Here is a 17196-nt window from a genome sequence, read left to right on the forward strand (position 1 = left end):
CGCATGTAACCAAGTCTGCCGAACCTTCCCCCTCGCTCACCCCTACTCCTCCCCCTCCAGCCCAAACACATGCCCCATCCCCTCCCTCCCCAGACCCGTATCCGCACTCGGCTCATCCTCCCCTCTGATATCCTCCATCCCCTCCATCCCCAGCCCCAAGCTCATATCCAGCCCCATCCCACCCGCCCCACCCCCCATCTGATCATTCACAGCATCCATGAGATGCTGCGGATCTTCCGCCCAATCATACTCTTCTCCGTCGTGCCCATACCCCTGTCCATCACCCCCTACATCCTGACCCTCTCCCCTGCCGGATCCTTGCCCTCCTCCTGTCCCATCCTGACTGCCCCCGGCCATCCCCTCCCCAGGGTCCACACCATCCGCAAATCTCCTGACCACCTCCCTAAACTCCTCTCTGTTCTGCTTCAATCTCATATCCCTGATCAAGTACCCTGGGAACTTTCTCGGCCGCCCCCTCGCTCGCTTTACGCCCGCCGCAGCATCCGCTTGGCGCTGGAGGTACTGCTCCAGCTCGGCACCTGTGCGTACTTTCGGAGGCCGGCCGACGCGCTTCGGAGGGCCTTCGGTCTGCTTGCGCGCCTTTTTAGACGGGGGAGGAGGGGTGGCGAGACTACTCTCTGCCTCGAGGTCCAATTGAGCTTGGGTCTTTGGTTTGGGCTTGTTCTTCGATCCGGCCGGACGACCGCGTTTCCGCTTGGGAGGAGCAGAGGGGTCGGTAGAGTCTACGGACTCGGCGCGAACGGGGAGGGAGGGACCAGTGACGGATGATGCGGGGATGGCGTGCGCCTGCAGCGCGGTCGACATGGCCAGGTCGAGCTCGGATTGGCCGATCGCATTCTGATGGCGGAGCGCTTGCGCGCTGGATTCGGCGTGAGCGTGAGGGGGTTCGGGGTAGTCTGGGAGGAGGTAGCTGGGCGAGGTTGGAGATTGGGGAAAGAATGAGTCTGGAAAGTCAGCTCTCTTCGCATTCGTTTAGCTCACTGATCTGCTCAGAAGTCATATCTTCCAGCGTATTCTGGATATCCTGATCCATCCCCTCTGCAGCGACAAGGTGCGCCGAGATAGCCGCGACGGTCTGCGCGTCCGTCAGAGCTTGTGTGAGCGCGGCGGTCGAATCTACATCGGCCGGCGCCATCTCTAGCGATTGATTCTGCCCGTCAGCTATGTCCCGCCGCTGGCTCGAGATAGCTCACCTGCTGTGCATTCGTCAAGCTCTTGACGATCTCCCGGATAGTCGGATCAAATTCTTCCCCTAGCTCCGTACTCCTACTCGGTCCAGCAACGGCGTTACCTCCCTCGCCGACCAGCGAAGGATCAATGACGGATACCGCCTGACCGAGCGTCTGGGGCTGAGAGGCAGAAGCGGCGTGGTTGCTGACCCGCCGTCTGTTATTCCGACTGGTGTCGACTGAGGCCGAAGTTGGGCTTCCGAGGTATGAGGTGGACGCGACGGGATTGGCACGGACGGACTGGACGACTTGTTCCAGCTCGAACAGAGCCGGGTCGATAGGGATATCAAAAGCAGGAAAGACTGCGCCGCTCAGTACCTGTGGGGTTTGTTGTGCAGGCGCGACGCCCAACCCTACGCCGACTCCTACACCGACGCCGATAATCGACCCGGACCCGCCATGCCCCGCACCAATCCGCTGTGGATGGTGGACATGCGAAGGGACCTGCTCGGCCGGGATGATCCCGACGTTGACGGGCGCAGGGGCGGTGCGGGACCGGCGCGATGTCGAGGGAAAGAAGGCGAGAAGGGCTGGGTCGATCTGGATCCCTTGCATGCTTGCAGCCGTCGGGTGGGGTGAGGGTAGTGGTGGGTGGGGGAGCTGGGAGGAATAAGAGAAATGCACGAAGAGGAAAGACCAACCAGCGGCAATCAGGGAGGGGAACCTGATTCCGGAATTGAAAGTACCAGTGGCCGGAGCTATTGCCGCAGAACGCCGGGATGTCCTCCGGCGTAAACGCAGGTGCCTGTCCATGCTGTCCACCACCTAGGTGGTCAATGGGCCAGCACCCTCCTGCTGTACCTGTCAGTACATCCTCTACGACCTAGCTACAATGGGCTTGATCGGACTCCCCCTGAACATTGTCAAGTATACGGATACATGGGTACAGCCAATCTCAAAGCACTAATAACCTATTGACAAGACGATTCCTGGCAGGAGAGCGGGAGAGCTCGTGACGTGTACAATCCCCTCACTCGCGCTCAAAACGCCTGCTCCGACATCCGCCTGCTGACTCTCCCGCTCTCGCCTCCTCCCGCAATGTGCATCTTGCCAAACTCCATCCCGAGCCCCTGCGCCGCCTTACCCCCCTCCATGCCCCCGCCCGGCATGTGGATGCTGCTCTCCATCGGCGGGGTCTGCGCCTCGTCGTCATCACTCCCCGTATCCGTCTCGTCGTTCGAGAGACTCATGAAGCTCTGAGACGGGCTGGTCTCGAGCACCTGCTTGTTGGCCGGTGCGGCGAGTCCGTCCGCCTCTTTGTCGGACGAAGGGAGGGCGAGCTGGTCGGTGTGCACGATCTGCGCGAGGCCATTGCGGAGCAGCATCGCCTCAGCCCGAAGACGCTTCTCGGCGCGGTACCTCGCCTCGGGCTCCGCATCGCCGTCAAAGAGCCGGGCGAAGCGCGCCGAGTCGGTAGATACGAAAGCGACGTCCCCCAGGTGCTCGGCCAGGCGGTCAAAGTCGGAGGTAGAGAGAGACTTGAGGTCGTCAAAGAGGGCCATAGGGACGGGGGAGAAGGTGAGGAGGGAGGGCATGTCCCGGTGGACCTTGTGCGACGTGGAGGGGTAGGTGTCGTCGAGCGCCGAGAAGAGATTGGTGAGGATAGTCTTGATGGCGACCGGGGTGAAGCGGCCTAGCCCATCAGCTGTTGTTTCACATTTGGTGACCTTCAACTCACCGTCAAACTTCCACCTGATCTCACCGACGCCCCATGTGCCAAACGCAAACTCCCACCTCGGCGTGAGGCTATACTCGGCGAGCCGCTTGCGCTCATCCCGCTCCTTGACCTTGGCCATGTCGAGCGGCTTGGGCTTGGTGAGCGACAGGCTGGGCAGCCCGGTGTGTGGGAAGCCAGTAGTGCCGGAGAAAGAGCGCTGGTTTGGGCCTGGCGAGGCGGCGGGGGTGACGGCCGGAGTGACGTTGTAGGGTGTCGGAGCGGTCAGGTTGGGTACAGGGAAGCCGCCTGTATGTCAGCGCGGTATAGGTGAATCGAGTGGGAAGGAAGAGGAAGGCGAGAGAAGGGGGTATATGCTTACCTTGGATGACCAACTTGCGCAGATTGCCCTTGGACGCCCAGAGATCACCAGCGGCGATGATGGCGGGGTGGACCAGCACGGTCGAGAGTGTCTGCTGCTCCGCGGGGTGGTCGAACGCATTCAGCCTAAGTGTTAGCGTCTTTCACCTCCATCTCGGGCGAGAACAAGGGAAGGATGATCACAGCAAAGACATACCAGAGCACCTCGATAGGGTTCAGCGCACAGAGAACCTCGCTGAGACACTCCATCCGCTCCTCGCTGTCCTGAACATACTCGCCGCCGCGGAGGGTCACGCGATGGACGGCCGGGAGGTAGACCTCACCGCAGTCCTCCATAGACTCCGAGTTGTGCTGGACGAACCGAAGGTCGATATCGATGTGCTCGATGGATGCGCCGGCGGTCGAGGGGAGGCGGAAGACTCCCTCGGTAGGATGGAAGAACTTGGTCCATGACGCGAGGGAGGCGATACGTGCGATGTTGGGGGATGACATGCTGACTGATGGCGGATATCTGTGCGGGGAAGAGAAGGAGGGTTGTTCTTGTACTTGGACAAGAAGAGGAGAGGGGCACGTTTCTTCGAGTAAAGAAGCGAGTTGGGTGTAGATCACTGAATGTTCTGTGATGGGCGTGAGGAAAGAAGCCGAGAAGCTTGCGGCTGTTTATATAGATCTTTCGAGTGTGTGCGGGAAGTGTAAGCAAGTGCCGCCTCTTTTTGATGGGGAATTAGGGGGCGGGTCGAGCTTATATCCTTTTTCCGTTCCTTTCGGCTCTCTTAGCTCGGGCCTCGGCCTGTTTCGGATTTGGCGTGGTGGGTCAGATGACATCAGAAGAAAGGAACGGGTGACACAGGAACCATGCGGCGAGGCTGTGCGGCGCGCGGCGCGCGAGGCGAGAGGCGAGAACGGGGCAACGCAGGAGAGGGTACCGTTGAAACCACAACTTCGTCATGAGACCCGCTTGCGGTGCGCTGAAACATCCCAATGGCAACTGGGGTAGTCCTTTGCGGCTAAGGACGTCATGGGATCTACCGTATTTGGAGATGGTGCCTTGCGCGGGGAGTTGTGTGGATGTGGGGAGGCGTGTGTGTCTCAGCAGATTTTCGGGGTCGCTGCCGCCGGCTTCATTTCGGCGTTCTCTGGGTTCCCGACGCCGGAGGGTCATCGATGTAAGGTAAAAGGGCGTTCCTCGACGACTGCATTTGCGTAGAATTCGCAGACAGCCAACACGATGGTATGTAACCGCTGCAAGCTCAACGGCAGCCGCACAAGGGGCACAAGACTGGCACAAGGCACAAGCAGCAGATCGCGCCGAGGAATGTGGATCTTGGAGTTACGTACACCGCTCGGCTGAATTCGGGAAAGCTTACCACGTGGTCACCGGCTTCTTCCGGGCTGGTGTACGGCATGGGTGGGAGCGAATCAGAGTAACCGGTTTGACTGCAACCAAGGTAGCTTGTCGTCCAGCAGCAGTACTGCACATCTACCTATAACTCCGAGATCAAGATGATCGGCTCAATAGTTGCGCGTCGCTCCCTCCTCTCAGCGACTGGTCTGGGTGCGTCATCCCGCTATGAATCGCCTCCGCACGGTAGGGAGGGGCGGGAAGACTTGGATCGCGGAGCTGACAGAATCAGGACCATGCCTTCGCATGTCGGTCTCGGTACCTCGCTTCCTCCCCACCCAGGTCCCCGCTTCACGCCGGCTGGCATCGTCTCAGACAACGAGCGTTACTGCTGCAGAGAGCGTGGCGATCTTGAACGCTCAGCGGGAGAAACGACCCAATTCACCTCATTTCACGATCTACCAACCCCAAGTGAGTCATGCGGCGCTGGCAGTTGCCATGGACCTTACTGACGAGCAGATCACATGGCTCGCTTCGATTGCTAACCGAGTGACCGGCTCAGCACTCTCAGTCGCCCTCTACGCCGGCTCCATCACCTACCTCCTCCACCCCTACTTCCCCGCTGTCGAATCCGCCAACCTCGTTCAGATGGTGCACGACCTCCCTGTCTGGGTCAAGGGATCGGCAAAGCTCCTGTTTGCCGTTCCGTTCACCTTCCACACCTTCAACGGGATTAGGCATCTCGCTTGGGACGTCGGATACGGTATGTCAATCACAGTATAGAAAGCGGGGTGTAGTCGCTGATGATTAGGTCTCTCGCTCAAGGGCGTCTATGTCGGCGGCTACGGTGTGCTCGCTTTGACCGCTGTGTCTAGCATTTACCTCGCTTTCTTCGTTTAAGCCATGCGGCTAAGGTGACAAATGGCGGCAATGGGAGTCAGGCGAACGGAAGTCTTGCAGGGCGATGGGAGAATCAGTGTATCGACTGAAGTGCGGGCTCGTGTTTGATGTACCACTATGTACGTTCTCAATGCATCGGTACGAATCAATCTGAAGTCGGGAGCTGTGACTGACTGTACTGATGTACTGGCGTTTCGACGTGCGACGGGCCGCAACATACTGGTATGCACTGATGTCAGAATCTATCTAAACCATGCGTTCACACCAACACCCGTACTCAGCCCCTCGGCAGAATGCCACCATCCTTCCGGAACGAGCACACTCTCTCCCTCTCCGAGCACGACCTCGCACGCCCCATCCACGTCGAATGCGCGCTTCAAGCGATCCCGGTACCGCTCCATCTTTTCGAGCGGGATGTCGCTTGTATCTCCCCCGATTCCGATGTCCTCTTCAGTGGAGGAGGCAGTGGAAGACGGGAAGACGGAAGAGACAGAGATGGGGATGGTGGATGTGTTGGTATGTGGTGGAGAGGCGGAAATGTCGAGGTATCCTGCAGATGATGGCGGGAGGAGCCAGAATCGTTTTTGGCCGATCACTGCTGGGTCAGCCAATCGCCATGTCAGGAGGGTATGCTAGGAGGAGACGCCAGCGGTCGTCCCAGGAGCGGCGGGGAGTGAGGGATGAGATAGGATGCAAGGAAGACGAACAATGTGTGTAGATGCCGATGTATGGATCCCGATGAAACGGGGTCCAGCTCCCTTCCGGTCCGATCCAAAGTGCTCGCCTCCATATTTCTGCCCGAGGTCCGCAGGTGAAGTGAGGTAGTGGTGGCATATCCACTTTGGACAGAGGGGAGGAAGGGTCGATATCGTATTGCGCTAGATAGGCCGTGGGTCTCTGGTTTTTGGGCGTCGAAGAGGGGATGCGGTCCAGTATGAAGGCGTCGAGAAAGAGGCCTGGAAGTCAGTTTGGCGTCACTTGAAGGTGTCCTCATATGTCTAGATCACTGTCTCCGACTGAAGGAGCCGATTACAAGTGGTGGACTCACCGAACCCCATCCCAACCCTTCTATACCCCTTATCGAGATATCCCCTGCCCCGCGGGCCCAACTCCACGTCCACCTCCCTATCTTCTTCTACGACATCTCTGACTCTCTTGAGACCGTCGTTAAGTGTCCATGAGCGAGCCCCAGGCCAAACATCACCGGATGCGAGATCGGGCAGGAGGAGGGGCAGCGGAGAAGGGGCGGCAAGATGCGTCCGGAGCTGCGCTGGAGATATGCCTCGCACGATCTGAGGAGCTTTCAGGCGGAGCGACATTCGCTTGACCTTCTCTCCTTCTACACTTGGCCCTAACAGTGCCAGATACGGTGCTGCTCTTGTATAGTCAACTCTTCGATGCCTCTACCTTTGTGGATCACCTCCACCTCCGGTCAAGAGGTCGGCGATGTCCGACTGCCATCCTTTGATGCTGACCGAGAGATCTGGATAGCGCATCAACAGTCCATCCATCAACCCAACATCCCACTCCTCCATCTACCCCAGCGAGATGTCAACAGCTCAAAGAGCCCTCCCAGCCACGCACGGCTCCCGCACCCAGACCATCACCCCCACGCCCGCGCTCGAAGCGGGAACTGAAGCGGGTCCTAGTCGTCCTTCCGCGGTCGTCCCGCCGACAGGCGTACTGAAGCTTCGAGGAGGGACAGGGAGGAAGGCCAAGGTCGTTTGGAGTGAAGAGGTGGTTGATAATGAGGGTATGGGACGGAAGAAGTCGAAGAGTGAGTCTTGGCGTCAAGTCAGTAGTGGATGGGCGAGGAATGGACAGTCAACTGGGCAAGAGCGAGGTCGCGTGACGCTCTGGCGCTCAGGAGATACAGTCAGAGAGGAGCTGATACCTTAGTCTGCTGTATCTACAACAAGCCGAGAGCATTCGATGAGTCATCAAGCGAGTCAGGGTCAGACTCGGAGCACGATCACGACCACGGTCACGATCACGCGGGGCCTGCAAGCGGGAAAGCGAAGGGCAAGGGGAGGGCGGTGATGCGAAGACCGGACGCGACGGGGGCGGGCGAAGAGGAGATGTCCGAGCCCAGCTCAGAATCAGATGGAGGTGGTGGAGATGGACGAGCGAGGTGTGTTGTACTCGTCTACTTGGAGGGGCGGAGCGGGTTGTGAGCAATACTGATAATCCAGACCCGCTCGGAAAGCCCCGCGCCGGAAACATCGGCATCACCATGGTCATGATCACGACCATGGAGCGGACGGCCACGAATGTGCGGGACTCGCGGCCAAGGCGAACAAGTATGATGTACAGCCGAGAGCGTCGGGGAAGGCGCCGCCTGCTACCTGATGTATCGTTGCTTGTGTTGAGCGAGTGGGGTGGATATTGACCAGAACTAACCGACATTGACTATCGATCTGTTTCTACTGAGCATGTGAATCTTTCATCGCGTGAGTCAGTTGCTCCCCGGCCTCGCTCCTCACATTCAGCGGCGGCACTCTACGAACTGGCATGTTTGGATGCTCATATCAGACTATAAGGACTCTATGCTGCCCTAAGCTAATAATTCACCGAGGCCTGCGTACCTGTCGGGCTCGCGGACAGCCGTCTCCTTTGCCTGCTTTTCCAGCCCGGAGTCCTCAAGCCCTATCCTCTCCATCATCGCCTCGAAGATTGCCATCCGTCCCGTGTCATCCCGCTGTTGCTGCCCCGTCCTTGTCAAGTTCATCGCCGCCAAACACTGACTCGCAAATAGGGTTTTGTCTGCGAGACGCGTCTCTTCCGTCTGAGTGTAACCCAACCGCTCATAATATCCGCCGTCAAACGGTCGGATGGAAGCGACACTCAGCGGAGCATCTGCGTCGGAGGAAGAGCCGAGGCGAGCAGCCGCGATTGTTGTGATGGCGCTCGCAGCGCATTTGGCCGCTTGACGCACCAGGTCGTTGTGGTTGATCTGTATGATACGCCTCCTGACTGCAATGTGCACGTCAGTCGGGTCGTCCTTGAGGGTGCATTCATCTGCCCATGCCTTGCTCGTCTTGCTTTCAAACTCGCTGAATCCCATGCTGACTGTCCCCGGTAGCATACTCTGCAGCCCGTCTGAGGCTGTGGCTCCAGGGTGGCTCGTACCTGTGCCTTGCGCCCGCGAGCCGGCGACATTGGAAGAGGGCGTGAAACTGACGGTCTGAGCGGGCCACTTATCCTCCACATATTCCGTGTGGAAGGTGTATTTCCGTGCTCGGAAGTGGAAGGCGAGTTCGAAAAGCTCAGGTATCTCCGTTGGCGGTAGATATTCCTTGTCCTCGGAGGTGTTCATGGCGCACACCACCAGCTCGTCGATACTTTGCCGGAGTTCAGAAATTCCATCGACATTGGTGCATAGGTGTATTTGCCGTCTTCTTGTTGGAGACATAAGATAGCCCTGTCGAGTCCGTCTCGTCTTCCCGGTACACCGGGGATATTGTCGGATTCTGCAAGGAGAGGGTGGCCTCTGCCATACGTTGTTATGTTGTCGTAGACCACAGTGGAAGACGTGCCGAGGTAGGACGGATCGTAGGGATAGCCGCGGGAGCGAGCCGCCTCGATGAAATCGGCAATGGTAGAGCGAACCCCCTGGTACATGCGCACGGGGAGCGTAGGCAGATTGGTGGCTTTGGTGGGGCCACTGTACTGTGCTGAGAGGTGGTGTGTGGTCTCGGACAGCGACGGCTCTCCGACGATCATGAGAGAGTCTCCGAGATGAGACTGCTCGGTGAGCTCGGCCACATGGAGCGGTGGCGGTGAAGGCGAGCTGGAAAGAAAAGTTGTAAGGATGCCTGGCTGATCGGCCGCCAGGTGCTCTGGAGCTGCCCCATCCTGACTGGCAGTCATGGCGACCTCAGGCGTGCCGTAGTTGTGGTCTGCCCTATCCTCGCTCCCGCCAAGATTGGACGCGGCCACGGCGATGTGAGTCGTCGATGAAGCAGGGATAGAAAATGTGTCGCCACCCGTCACGTCCTCCGGTGCCTCTTTCGACGGCCGATCGACGAGAATGAAGTCGTCAGATTCCATTGGGCTGGGCTGCGAAGGTGTCATTGTGTGAGCTGCCTATGTTGGATGTGAGGGAAGTTTGGACGTGCAGAAGTGAGTGGAAGCAGCGGGTTATGATGGAGAGGCAGGATCAAGACGTTGCTGACGGCCGCTTTCGTGCTCCGCAAGCGGCGAGCGCAGATGAAAGGATGGTCCTGAGCCAGTCAGCACTGTTCAGGGCCTTGTCTCAAAGGAAGGCAAGCTCCTAACATGTATGACCTGAGGACAACGGATCAAGCGCGTCCTCCAGCACAGCTGTGCAGCTCTAGAAAGTTCGCAGCCCGTCGCAGCAGATCAGGTCCCGGGCTCTTCATGTCGTCATGTGTCAGCGAGCTTGCTGATCTTGCCCCAGGGACTAGTCTCATTACTGCAGCCGCGCTCATAGCTCGATACAACGCGAGCCGACTGTCAGCCGGGTAGACTGTGTATGCGCAGTGGGGGTCGGACGGACGTCAAGGAATAGGTATTACAGTGTACGACGTACGTGGCGACAGTCTGTTGAGCCGCACTTCGGCGGCCCCGGCAGCGGGTCCTTGTACTTGATACTCGAGCATGCAAGATGACCAGGGCTGTTGATTGCTTCCCGGGCGTGAGAAGTAAGTTAATTCAACAGTCTGAAAACAATCATAGCAAGTCATGGTTGTCAGTTGCCACACCAATCAGTATGGCGATCGGAGAAATTCCTGTGCATTTACCAAATTATACGTTGTTACCTGGGTGTACGAGCCTTCTTATAACTCCGAAATCACTGCTCGCCTGTTGCCCTTTTTGTGATTATAGTACAAACCCTTTAGATCCCATATGCCCTTCTCCTAGTACGCCGCGCCATAGCCAGCCGACTTGCGCGGGTCCGACGCCGCCTCCAACAGCCCGTTCGGCAGCCTGCTGATAGCGTGACTGGTCGATCCGCCCAGAGGGTTCTGGTAGGTGATGTTGTACCCGATATTGCGGAAGTACGCGACGGTCGAGTTGTCGTAGCCCGCGAGGCCGTACGCCTGGTTCGGCAGCTCAAAGAAGGTCGTCCCGCTCAGTTGGTCGTGCCATCGCGGGAACCGGGTCGACATGGACGCGTTCATCCCCTGGTCAATGTAGTGGTGGAGTTGCTGCAGGGTGGTGGTGATGATTCGGGAACCGCCGGCTGATCCGGTGGCCATGACGAACTCGCCATTCTGGTTCTCGACGATGGAGCTGCAGATGGAAGATTGAGGGCGCTTGCCGCCTTGGATGAAGTTGATGGGTGAGGCAGCTGCAGTGTCAGCAGAGTCTACATACATTGAGTTCAATGACCTACCGAAACCGAACGCGTTGACCTGGCCAGGAGAAGAGAAGTCATCCATCTCGTCATTGAGAATAATACCGTCATCGGTCACTGCTCGTCAGCTCGATCCCACTCGAAATTCAGACTTGTACTTACTGACTTGCGAGCCCCAGATCAAGTTCACAGTGGTGGTCAGACTGACAGCCATACCGGTACCATCGGCAGTGGCGAGGTGGCTGGTACCGGCCTCGCGAGATGGGAAGTAGTTGGAGGGGTTGTAATAGCCGACAGGGAAGGTCTTGCCGCTAACGATCTTGGCGCGGGCTGCAGCCGCGACTTCGTCGGTGAGGTACGAGTTCTCAAGGTAGGTCACGTTGGCGGTGAAGGCGGGGTCACCAAAGGTGGCGCGCTGGCCGTAGGCGAACTTGTTGGCCTCGACGACTGGGCGGTCAGCGTTGAATTCTAGCAGCCAGAAAGCAGACTCACGACGCTGCTCAGTCTCGTTGTAGCCGGGAGTACCGGGCTGGGCGGTCCCATTGAAGTTCTTGCCGTCAAAGCCTTCAAAGATCTTGAGCGCAGAGAGGGTGATGGCCCCGGAAGAAGGAGCGCGAGTGGAGAAGATCTTCTTGTTGCTGCTTCCATCAGCACTTGCCCAATGCAAGCGAGTGGTCTACTGACCGGTAGCTGATCATAGTCGGCTCCTTGACGATCGCCTTGTACCCCGCCAGATCCGCCTCGGTCATGATACCCCCAGTCTGCCTGACCTTGTTGACGATGTTGCGCGAGATGTTGGTGCCCGAGTAGAACGAGTCGGCGCCATTGTTGGCAATGTACTCGAGGGTGGTGGCGAGCTTGCGGCGGTAGCACATGTCGCCGAGACCGATGATGGTGCCGTTGGGGGCGTACGATTCGCGCCAGTTGGCGTCGTTGAGGATGAAGGTCCGGTTGGCCAGGAAACTGGCGAGATCGACGTTCACCGGGAAGCCGCCGCGAGCGACGTTGATGGCGGGCTGGAAGAGCGACTTCCAGGGAAGGGAGCCGTGGCGCTGCCACAGAGTCTGCCAGGCTGATTATCAGCACGGGCTCGATTATGAAAGACTTAGGGACTCACCTCGGAGTTCACCAGGAACACCGACCGAGAGACCGCCGACGGTAGAGGCGGTCTGGTTGACACCGAAAGAGCTGAAGAGCTAGATCACGTCAGCCAAGATCCAGCGCTACCGTTGGAGCACAGCTTAGCTCACAGTGAGGTTACCAGCCGCCGGCATGGTCTCTCTGAAGTCGATGGTCTCGTAGGAGTGGCCAGTACCGTTCTTGTTGTTGAATCGGACGATCATGAATCCACCCTGCGGCAATCAGCTGAGCTCGACGGATAGGGAGTAAAGCAGCTCACACCACCGAGACCGGAGTGGTAGGCACCGATGACACCGACGCAGAGCGCTGAGGCGATCATAGCTGTCTCCCGTCAGCTACCTACGCAATGACACCTGCCACGAAGAGCGGACTTACCATCAGCGGCGTTCCCGCCCTGCTGGAGGATGTCGATACCGATCTCGGAGCATGTCCCGACTTCCTACCAGGCATCAGCGAAGCTCACCTCATGTTGCAAGGGATCGAGGGATTCGGCTGGGCAGAGAAGTAGGAACTCACAGTAGCGACAGCGCCCTGTCGGCCTGTGGTCCCGAACTGGCATCCGGCCTGATTGTAGCTGAAGCAATTGGAGTGACGCTTCTCGACGCTGCGCTCACTGAGCACAGGTGATGCAGTTGCCTGGAGAGCGAGGAGGAGAGCCGAAAGGGTGGTGAGGCTGAGCATATTGGGCCAGCCGCGGATGGAGGAGGTGGGAGGATGAAGGAAAGGGCGGGGAGGACGGCTGGCGGCTCGCTTATATGATCATCTGTGACTTCGGTCGGATCAAGCTCGTGTGGGCCGATTCTCGGCCTCGCTAGCCCCTCTCATCAGCGCATTAGCCGTTCAGTAGCGCTCCCGCCTGCCATCATCGCATCATCCAGGCCGAAGCGACCATGCGAACCAGCTTGCGAACCCCGGCCGACCCTCTCCGGAAGCCTTGACCGAGGTAAAGAACCCTTGCTCGTGCCTGCGCCATCGCGCCTCGTTCTTATCTTACGCCACTCCTCTCGTCCTTCCCCTGCTTCTGCGCTGCGATAAGGTGACCTGGTGAGGGACAGGCAGGGTCCATCTCGTACAGACTGTCGCCGAAAGAGGTGAGGCGGGAACGAGCCTTGAGGCTTCGGATCTCAGAGCGGGAACGCCAATGTGGAGGCCCGCCGGATATAGCCGCAATGCGGTCTGGTAGGGGAATGTGGCAGCGTGAACAGCTTAGGCCCAGGTGAAGCTGAAGGTGGACTAGACCAAGACTGCTGAGGCCTAGGCTTGACGGCGTAGTACACTCGTACATATTATAGATCGGATCGTATTATATAGCGACTCTTGCCTTCCCACCAGCCCCTAACTTAATGTCGAGACGACTACTCCGAAACGAAGGTAGCCTCGTTGAAGAGCCAGCCCTGTACTTCAACAGCCTCTCCATCGAGCTCGACGTGAAGTGAGGCCGAGTTGAGGTACTGACTTGTCAGCTCCACATCCGATAGTCCAGCTCCGGGATGAACGCACCTGGTAGATATACGGCTTGGTCCCGGTGACAGCAGCCAGCGTCTTCCTCAACACATACGGGATCTCCGCCAAGACATCCACCTTCTCGATCAACCCTCCCTCACCCACTGTCGTGCCCAAGAGCGGCACAGCGACAGCGGCTGACACCCGTCCCTTCTCCCCTCCCACCCGATTGCCGGCCCACTTGAACTCGATAGCGCTGGGCGCGTTGTAGCCGGTGTCCTTGTCCTTTGCTCCGGGGGTCTGGGTGACTGCCGAGACGTCGTCGTTGAGCGCGGGGAAGGCGGTGGGGACGGCGGCGCAGGATGTTTGGCCGACGACGATGAGCGGGGAAGAGAGCTTGCTGGATGTAACGACACCCATGTTGACCTTGGTCCGGCCAGACTTGGGTCCGGTGGGGCCGTAGTAGTCCTGTGTGATCAGTTTGCGTCCAGCGGCCGGATCGAATGCACACTTACGGTGGTCTCGAACTCCATCTGCAAGGCTCTTACTCTGCCCAGCTTGCTGTCTGCTACATCTCCCGCAGTGGTGAAGAAGCCAAAGTTCCATCGAGACGCAGCCTGGCGTCATCAGCGATAGCTCACAACCGCGTATGGACTCCACTACTCTGATGAGGCCGCGTTTGAGGTAGAATCCTGACGACTCACTGAATCAGGTCGCAGACCTTGGATAGCATGGACAAACATCCCATCTCCCTTTGCATCCACCATCTGACCGTTGATGACGACGTGTCCCGACGATTGCATGACCGGCAAGAATCGGCTGGGCTAGTCAGCTAGAGATCCTTTGCAACACATCGGTTGGTTATGGGCAAGAGCTTCGACTGACTGCGAAATGATCCCATCCCTCTTGCTCTCGCTTGCATCCTTCCCAAACACGCTCACACCGCCTCCGGGACCCTTGCCCAATTTGAACCCTGGTGAATCGGCAGGTCGAGTGAACATGATATCGATCTGGACCGTCTTATCGAGATTGGCGGTGATGCGGTAGGACTCTTCAGTCGTTGGTGAGCCAGTGTGCTTGATTTCCTGCGCTGGTCAGTTGCTTGCCTTCTTAGAGGGACTCGCGAACGCACGAATGTATCGGACTTGCAGCTGTGCGAGTCATGCTTGAACCCGTTCACGCTGACGGACTTCCAGCTCGATACCCGGGTAACAGGGTTGTAGTGCTTGAACGTCATCTGTGTGGTAGCGGGGATCATGAAGATACTGCAAGTCTGTCAGCTCTTCGTCCCACTATCTCCTGGAAGGGCCCGGTATAAGCTGCACATACCCAGTGTAGGACCAGATGATCTGAACCATGATCCAGCATCCATCCTCAAGGATCGTATACCACGTATGCGTCTCACTCCCGAAACCTTTCGTGCTGCAGTGCCACTACATCGCGTCAGCTCCTTCCGCCCCGCAAATGCCTGTATCGAGGACGTTCCAGCTGACCTTGGTGTCCTCCGGGCTGAGCTCGCCGTAGCCCTGCAACGAGGACGTGACAGGGTGGAAGTTTTGCACCTCCGGGGCAGCATTCGCCGATTGTTTCTTGCCAAAAAACGACATGATGGATTGCTCTGGCTCTGTCTTGTGCGCGTGCGGAGGTTGAGAGGCGGTTACTGATAGCGTCTTAGTAGTAGGCAAGATGAGGTATAAGATAGACACGAAACAGATCAGCAAGGCCGAAAATCAGTCAGCCTCGAACGAAGAGTGCGTCACCCTCCGCTCTGCTCCGCGGAGCCCCTTCCGGCCGAGACAAACGAAGCCCGTGCGTGCGTTCTCAACATGCGGCTCCCGAACCGGTTCTGAAGCTCTGAAGCAGTCAAGGCTACATGATGGCGAATATACTTCTGCTCTAGTCTAAACATATACTCAGATATAGCACAACTTCACTTTGAAACACCCGCTAATCCTCATCCTATATCGCCGAGTCGACCGACTGTCCCAGGGGGGTCGGCACGCCTTCCTCAGCCGGTGTGGCAGTCTCGGCCGCTTCTGCTCGCAGAGCCTTATCGACCAGTTCGGCGCCTACGCCTGACTTTCCAGGTTGAACATCCGTACCCTGGCTGGTCAGCTTGTGTGTCACCGACCACTTGATGCTACCGAGCTGAGGCAAAAATGTGGACTTACGATGAGAGCTCGAAGAATATCGCTGAGACTGATGACGCCGACCAACTTCCCCGGCTCCGGATCGTCCGCGCCCTGCACGACTACTAGCCGATGCACCCGCCGTATCTTGATGAGCGAAAAGACGGCCGCAAGCGAGTCCCGAGGCGAGCATGTGACTACGCCTGGGAAGTCGACCGCTCGTTGTTTGAGTGCCTGAGCGATGTTCAGGTCGAGAGCCTGGAATGCACCGTTCCGGACGAGTGTCTACTTGTCAGCTTATTCTCGTCGGTTCGGTTTACGTTAGCTGACTTACAATGACATCAACTGTTTCGTACAGGTTCAACACCTTCCCATCCTCGTCCACGATCGGCACCGCTGATATACCCTGCTCTGAGAACATGTGCACCACGTCGAATACTGTGGTCTGCATCGTGGCCGTAAAGATAGGGTGGAAGGGGTTGTGCGAGGAGCCGTTGGTATTTTCGCCGTCCCCGTTCGAAGTAGGCGGCGAGGAGATGTAGGTTCCTATTCCGAGTTCTTGGACTGATAATGTGAGGTATTGAGTGATGTCGCGGCACTGGAGGTCTCAGCTACCATTCCTGGGCCAGGATCTAGGAGAAGTCCAGCTGAGCACTCACGTTCATAGCGATGAACTTCAGTACTCGGTACTGTGTCAAAACACTAATGACGACCTCTCCGTCCGTCTGCGGGTCCTTGTCGATCAATGGCAGTCTCCGCGCGTGTGTGCGAATGAGAAAGCGGCAGGCATCGTATAATGGTCGAAGAGGGTGGACGGAGAGGAGTGGTGGTGGAGGGACTTGAATGGCCTTTTCCATTTCTGCCTGTCAGTGCGGGGGTCTACTTGACTTAAAGTCCGGGTCGGCGCAGCTCCAGCGAGGCGAAAGGTAATTATACTGACCTCGGATAGACTTCAGTCGGAAGCTCTCGACGTCTGCAGCTGCGCTCTCGTAGGATGAGTTGTGGTAGTAGTATTGAATAAGGTGAATGACATCCTGCACCGTGAACATGCCTGTACGTCAGCTTCAGGTCGCATCAACTCTGCAATCGTGCTAGCTCACCTGCAAACTTAGCAGTATCCGTATTCCACAGCGGCGCCGATACCACCCCATACAGCAACATCACATCCAGCGCCTTCTTCACCTTCAGCTGCGTGTCCAGCACGATCAGCCGGAATGAGACCGGGAAGACATCGTAGCTACTCCGTTCCTTCAGGAACGCGCGCAGCGCCTCTAGAGCCTCTTCGTGGGATAAGGGCCGAGCGGGTGGGGTGGCCGTCATAGGTGGATGTTGTGCTCGGGACGGTCGGCGAGCGATGCTGCCCGTATTGGAAGCGCTGGCGCTAGTGGAGGTAGCATGATGGGGAGTGGGCGAGAAGGGCGGGATCTGGGCGATAGAAGTGGATGTGAAAGCGGGAGTGGGGGTAGATCCGGAAGCGGAATTTGAGGCAGAGGGTGGAGGACGTGAGGCTGTGATACCTGATACGACGCTAGAGCCTGCTTTGGGAGCCGAAGCGGGAACGGCGGAAGTGGGAGGTGAGGTGATAGGGATGGGCTGGGCGAGCGTGGGCGCCCCGTTGGGCGCAGACATCGCTTGGT

At 58.1% G+C, this 17196-nt stretch overlaps 9 protein-coding genes across 9 annotated transcripts; 2 read left to right on the forward strand and 7 right to left on the reverse strand.

Annotated features, from left to right (window-relative positions):
• Positions 1-42: 42 nt before the first annotated feature.
• Positions 43-1805, reverse strand: MKK02DRAFT_39720 (uncharacterized protein; the record flags this gene model as incomplete). Its single annotated transcript, XM_053090741.1, has 3 exons — positions 43-965; positions 1003-1171; positions 1215-1805. 3 exons carry the CDS (start codon positions 1803-1805, stop codon positions 43-45), a joined length of 1683 nt encoding a protein of 560 aa, XP_052949200.1.
• Positions 1806-2230: 425 nt separating this feature from the next.
• On the reverse strand, positions 2231-3777 carry MKK02DRAFT_39721 (uncharacterized protein; the record flags this gene model as incomplete). Its single annotated transcript, XM_053090742.1, has 4 exons — positions 2231-2883; positions 2929-3213; positions 3287-3411; positions 3482-3777. The coding sequence occupies 4 exons, from the start codon at positions 3775-3777 to the stop codon at positions 2231-2233; spliced, it is 1359 nt and encodes a 452-aa protein (XP_052949201.1).
• Positions 3778-4788: 1011 nt separating this feature from the next.
• MKK02DRAFT_39722 (uncharacterized protein) lies at positions 4789-5527 on the forward strand (the record flags this gene model as incomplete). The annotated part of the gene is made up of 4 exons (XM_053090743.1): positions 4789-4840; positions 4920-5098; positions 5147-5390; positions 5439-5527. 4 exons carry the CDS (start codon positions 4789-4791, stop codon positions 5525-5527), a joined length of 564 nt encoding a protein of 187 aa, XP_052949202.1.
• Positions 5528-5769: 242 nt separating this feature from the next.
• MKK02DRAFT_29492 (uncharacterized protein) lies at positions 5770-6846 on the reverse strand (the record flags this gene model as incomplete). The annotated part of the gene is made up of 3 exons (XM_053087833.1): positions 5770-6122; positions 6235-6483; positions 6576-6846. The coding sequence occupies 3 exons, from the start codon at positions 6844-6846 to the stop codon at positions 5770-5772; spliced, it is 873 nt and encodes a 290-aa protein (XP_052949203.1).
• A 229-nt stretch (positions 6847-7075) lies between these two features.
• On the forward strand, positions 7076-7876 carry MKK02DRAFT_39724 (phosphatase inhibitor-domain-containing protein; the record flags this gene model as incomplete). Its single annotated transcript, XM_053090744.1, has 3 exons — positions 7076-7304; positions 7427-7658; positions 7720-7876. The coding sequence occupies 3 exons, from the start codon at positions 7076-7078 to the stop codon at positions 7874-7876; spliced, it is 618 nt and encodes a 205-aa protein (XP_052949204.1).
• Positions 7877-8081: 205 nt separating this feature from the next.
• On the reverse strand, positions 8082-9601 carry MKK02DRAFT_29493 (uncharacterized protein; the record flags this gene model as incomplete). The annotated part of the gene is made up of 2 exons (XM_053087834.1): positions 8082-8868; positions 8898-9601. 2 exons carry the CDS (start codon positions 9599-9601, stop codon positions 8082-8084), a joined length of 1491 nt encoding a protein of 496 aa, XP_052949205.1.
• An 806-nt stretch (positions 9602-10407) lies between these two features.
• Positions 10408-12668, reverse strand: MKK02DRAFT_39726 (gamma-glutamyltranspeptidase; the record flags this gene model as incomplete). The annotated part of the gene is made up of 10 exons (XM_053090745.1): positions 10408-10841; positions 10887-10964; positions 11010-11294; positions 11340-11485; positions 11532-11919; positions 11965-12043; positions 12098-12199; positions 12247-12308; positions 12363-12426; positions 12504-12668. 10 exons carry the CDS (start codon positions 12666-12668, stop codon positions 10408-10410), a joined length of 1803 nt encoding a protein of 600 aa, XP_052949206.1.
• Positions 12669-13342: 674 nt separating this feature from the next.
• MKK02DRAFT_35050 (oxidative stress survival, Svf1-like protein) lies at positions 13343-15037 on the reverse strand (the record flags this gene model as incomplete). The annotated part of the gene is made up of 8 exons (XM_053089067.1): positions 13343-13438; positions 13488-13898; positions 13946-14047; positions 14135-14249; positions 14316-14515; positions 14563-14695; positions 14760-14863; positions 14924-15037. 8 exons carry the CDS (start codon positions 15035-15037, stop codon positions 13343-13345), a joined length of 1275 nt encoding a protein of 424 aa, XP_052949207.1.
• A 352-nt stretch (positions 15038-15389) lies between these two features.
• Positions 15390-17188, reverse strand: MKK02DRAFT_35051 (putative Snf1p protein kinase activator; the record flags this gene model as incomplete). The annotated part of the gene is made up of 7 exons (XM_053089068.1): positions 15390-15533; positions 15602-15844; positions 15894-16157; positions 16219-16418; positions 16500-16610; positions 16660-16984; positions 17084-17188. The coding sequence occupies 7 exons, from the start codon at positions 17186-17188 to the stop codon at positions 15390-15392; spliced, it is 1392 nt and encodes a 463-aa protein (XP_052949208.1).
• Positions 17189-17196: the final 8 nt, after the last annotated feature.

Source organism: Dioszegia hungarica, assembly GCF_025882075.1.
Source record: "Dioszegia hungarica strain PDD-24b-2 chromosome Unknown MKK02contig_2, whole genome shotgun sequence".
In the NCBI taxonomy this organism is placed as follows: Eukaryota; Fungi; Basidiomycota; class Tremellomycetes; order Tremellales; family Bulleribasidiaceae; genus Dioszegia; species Dioszegia hungarica.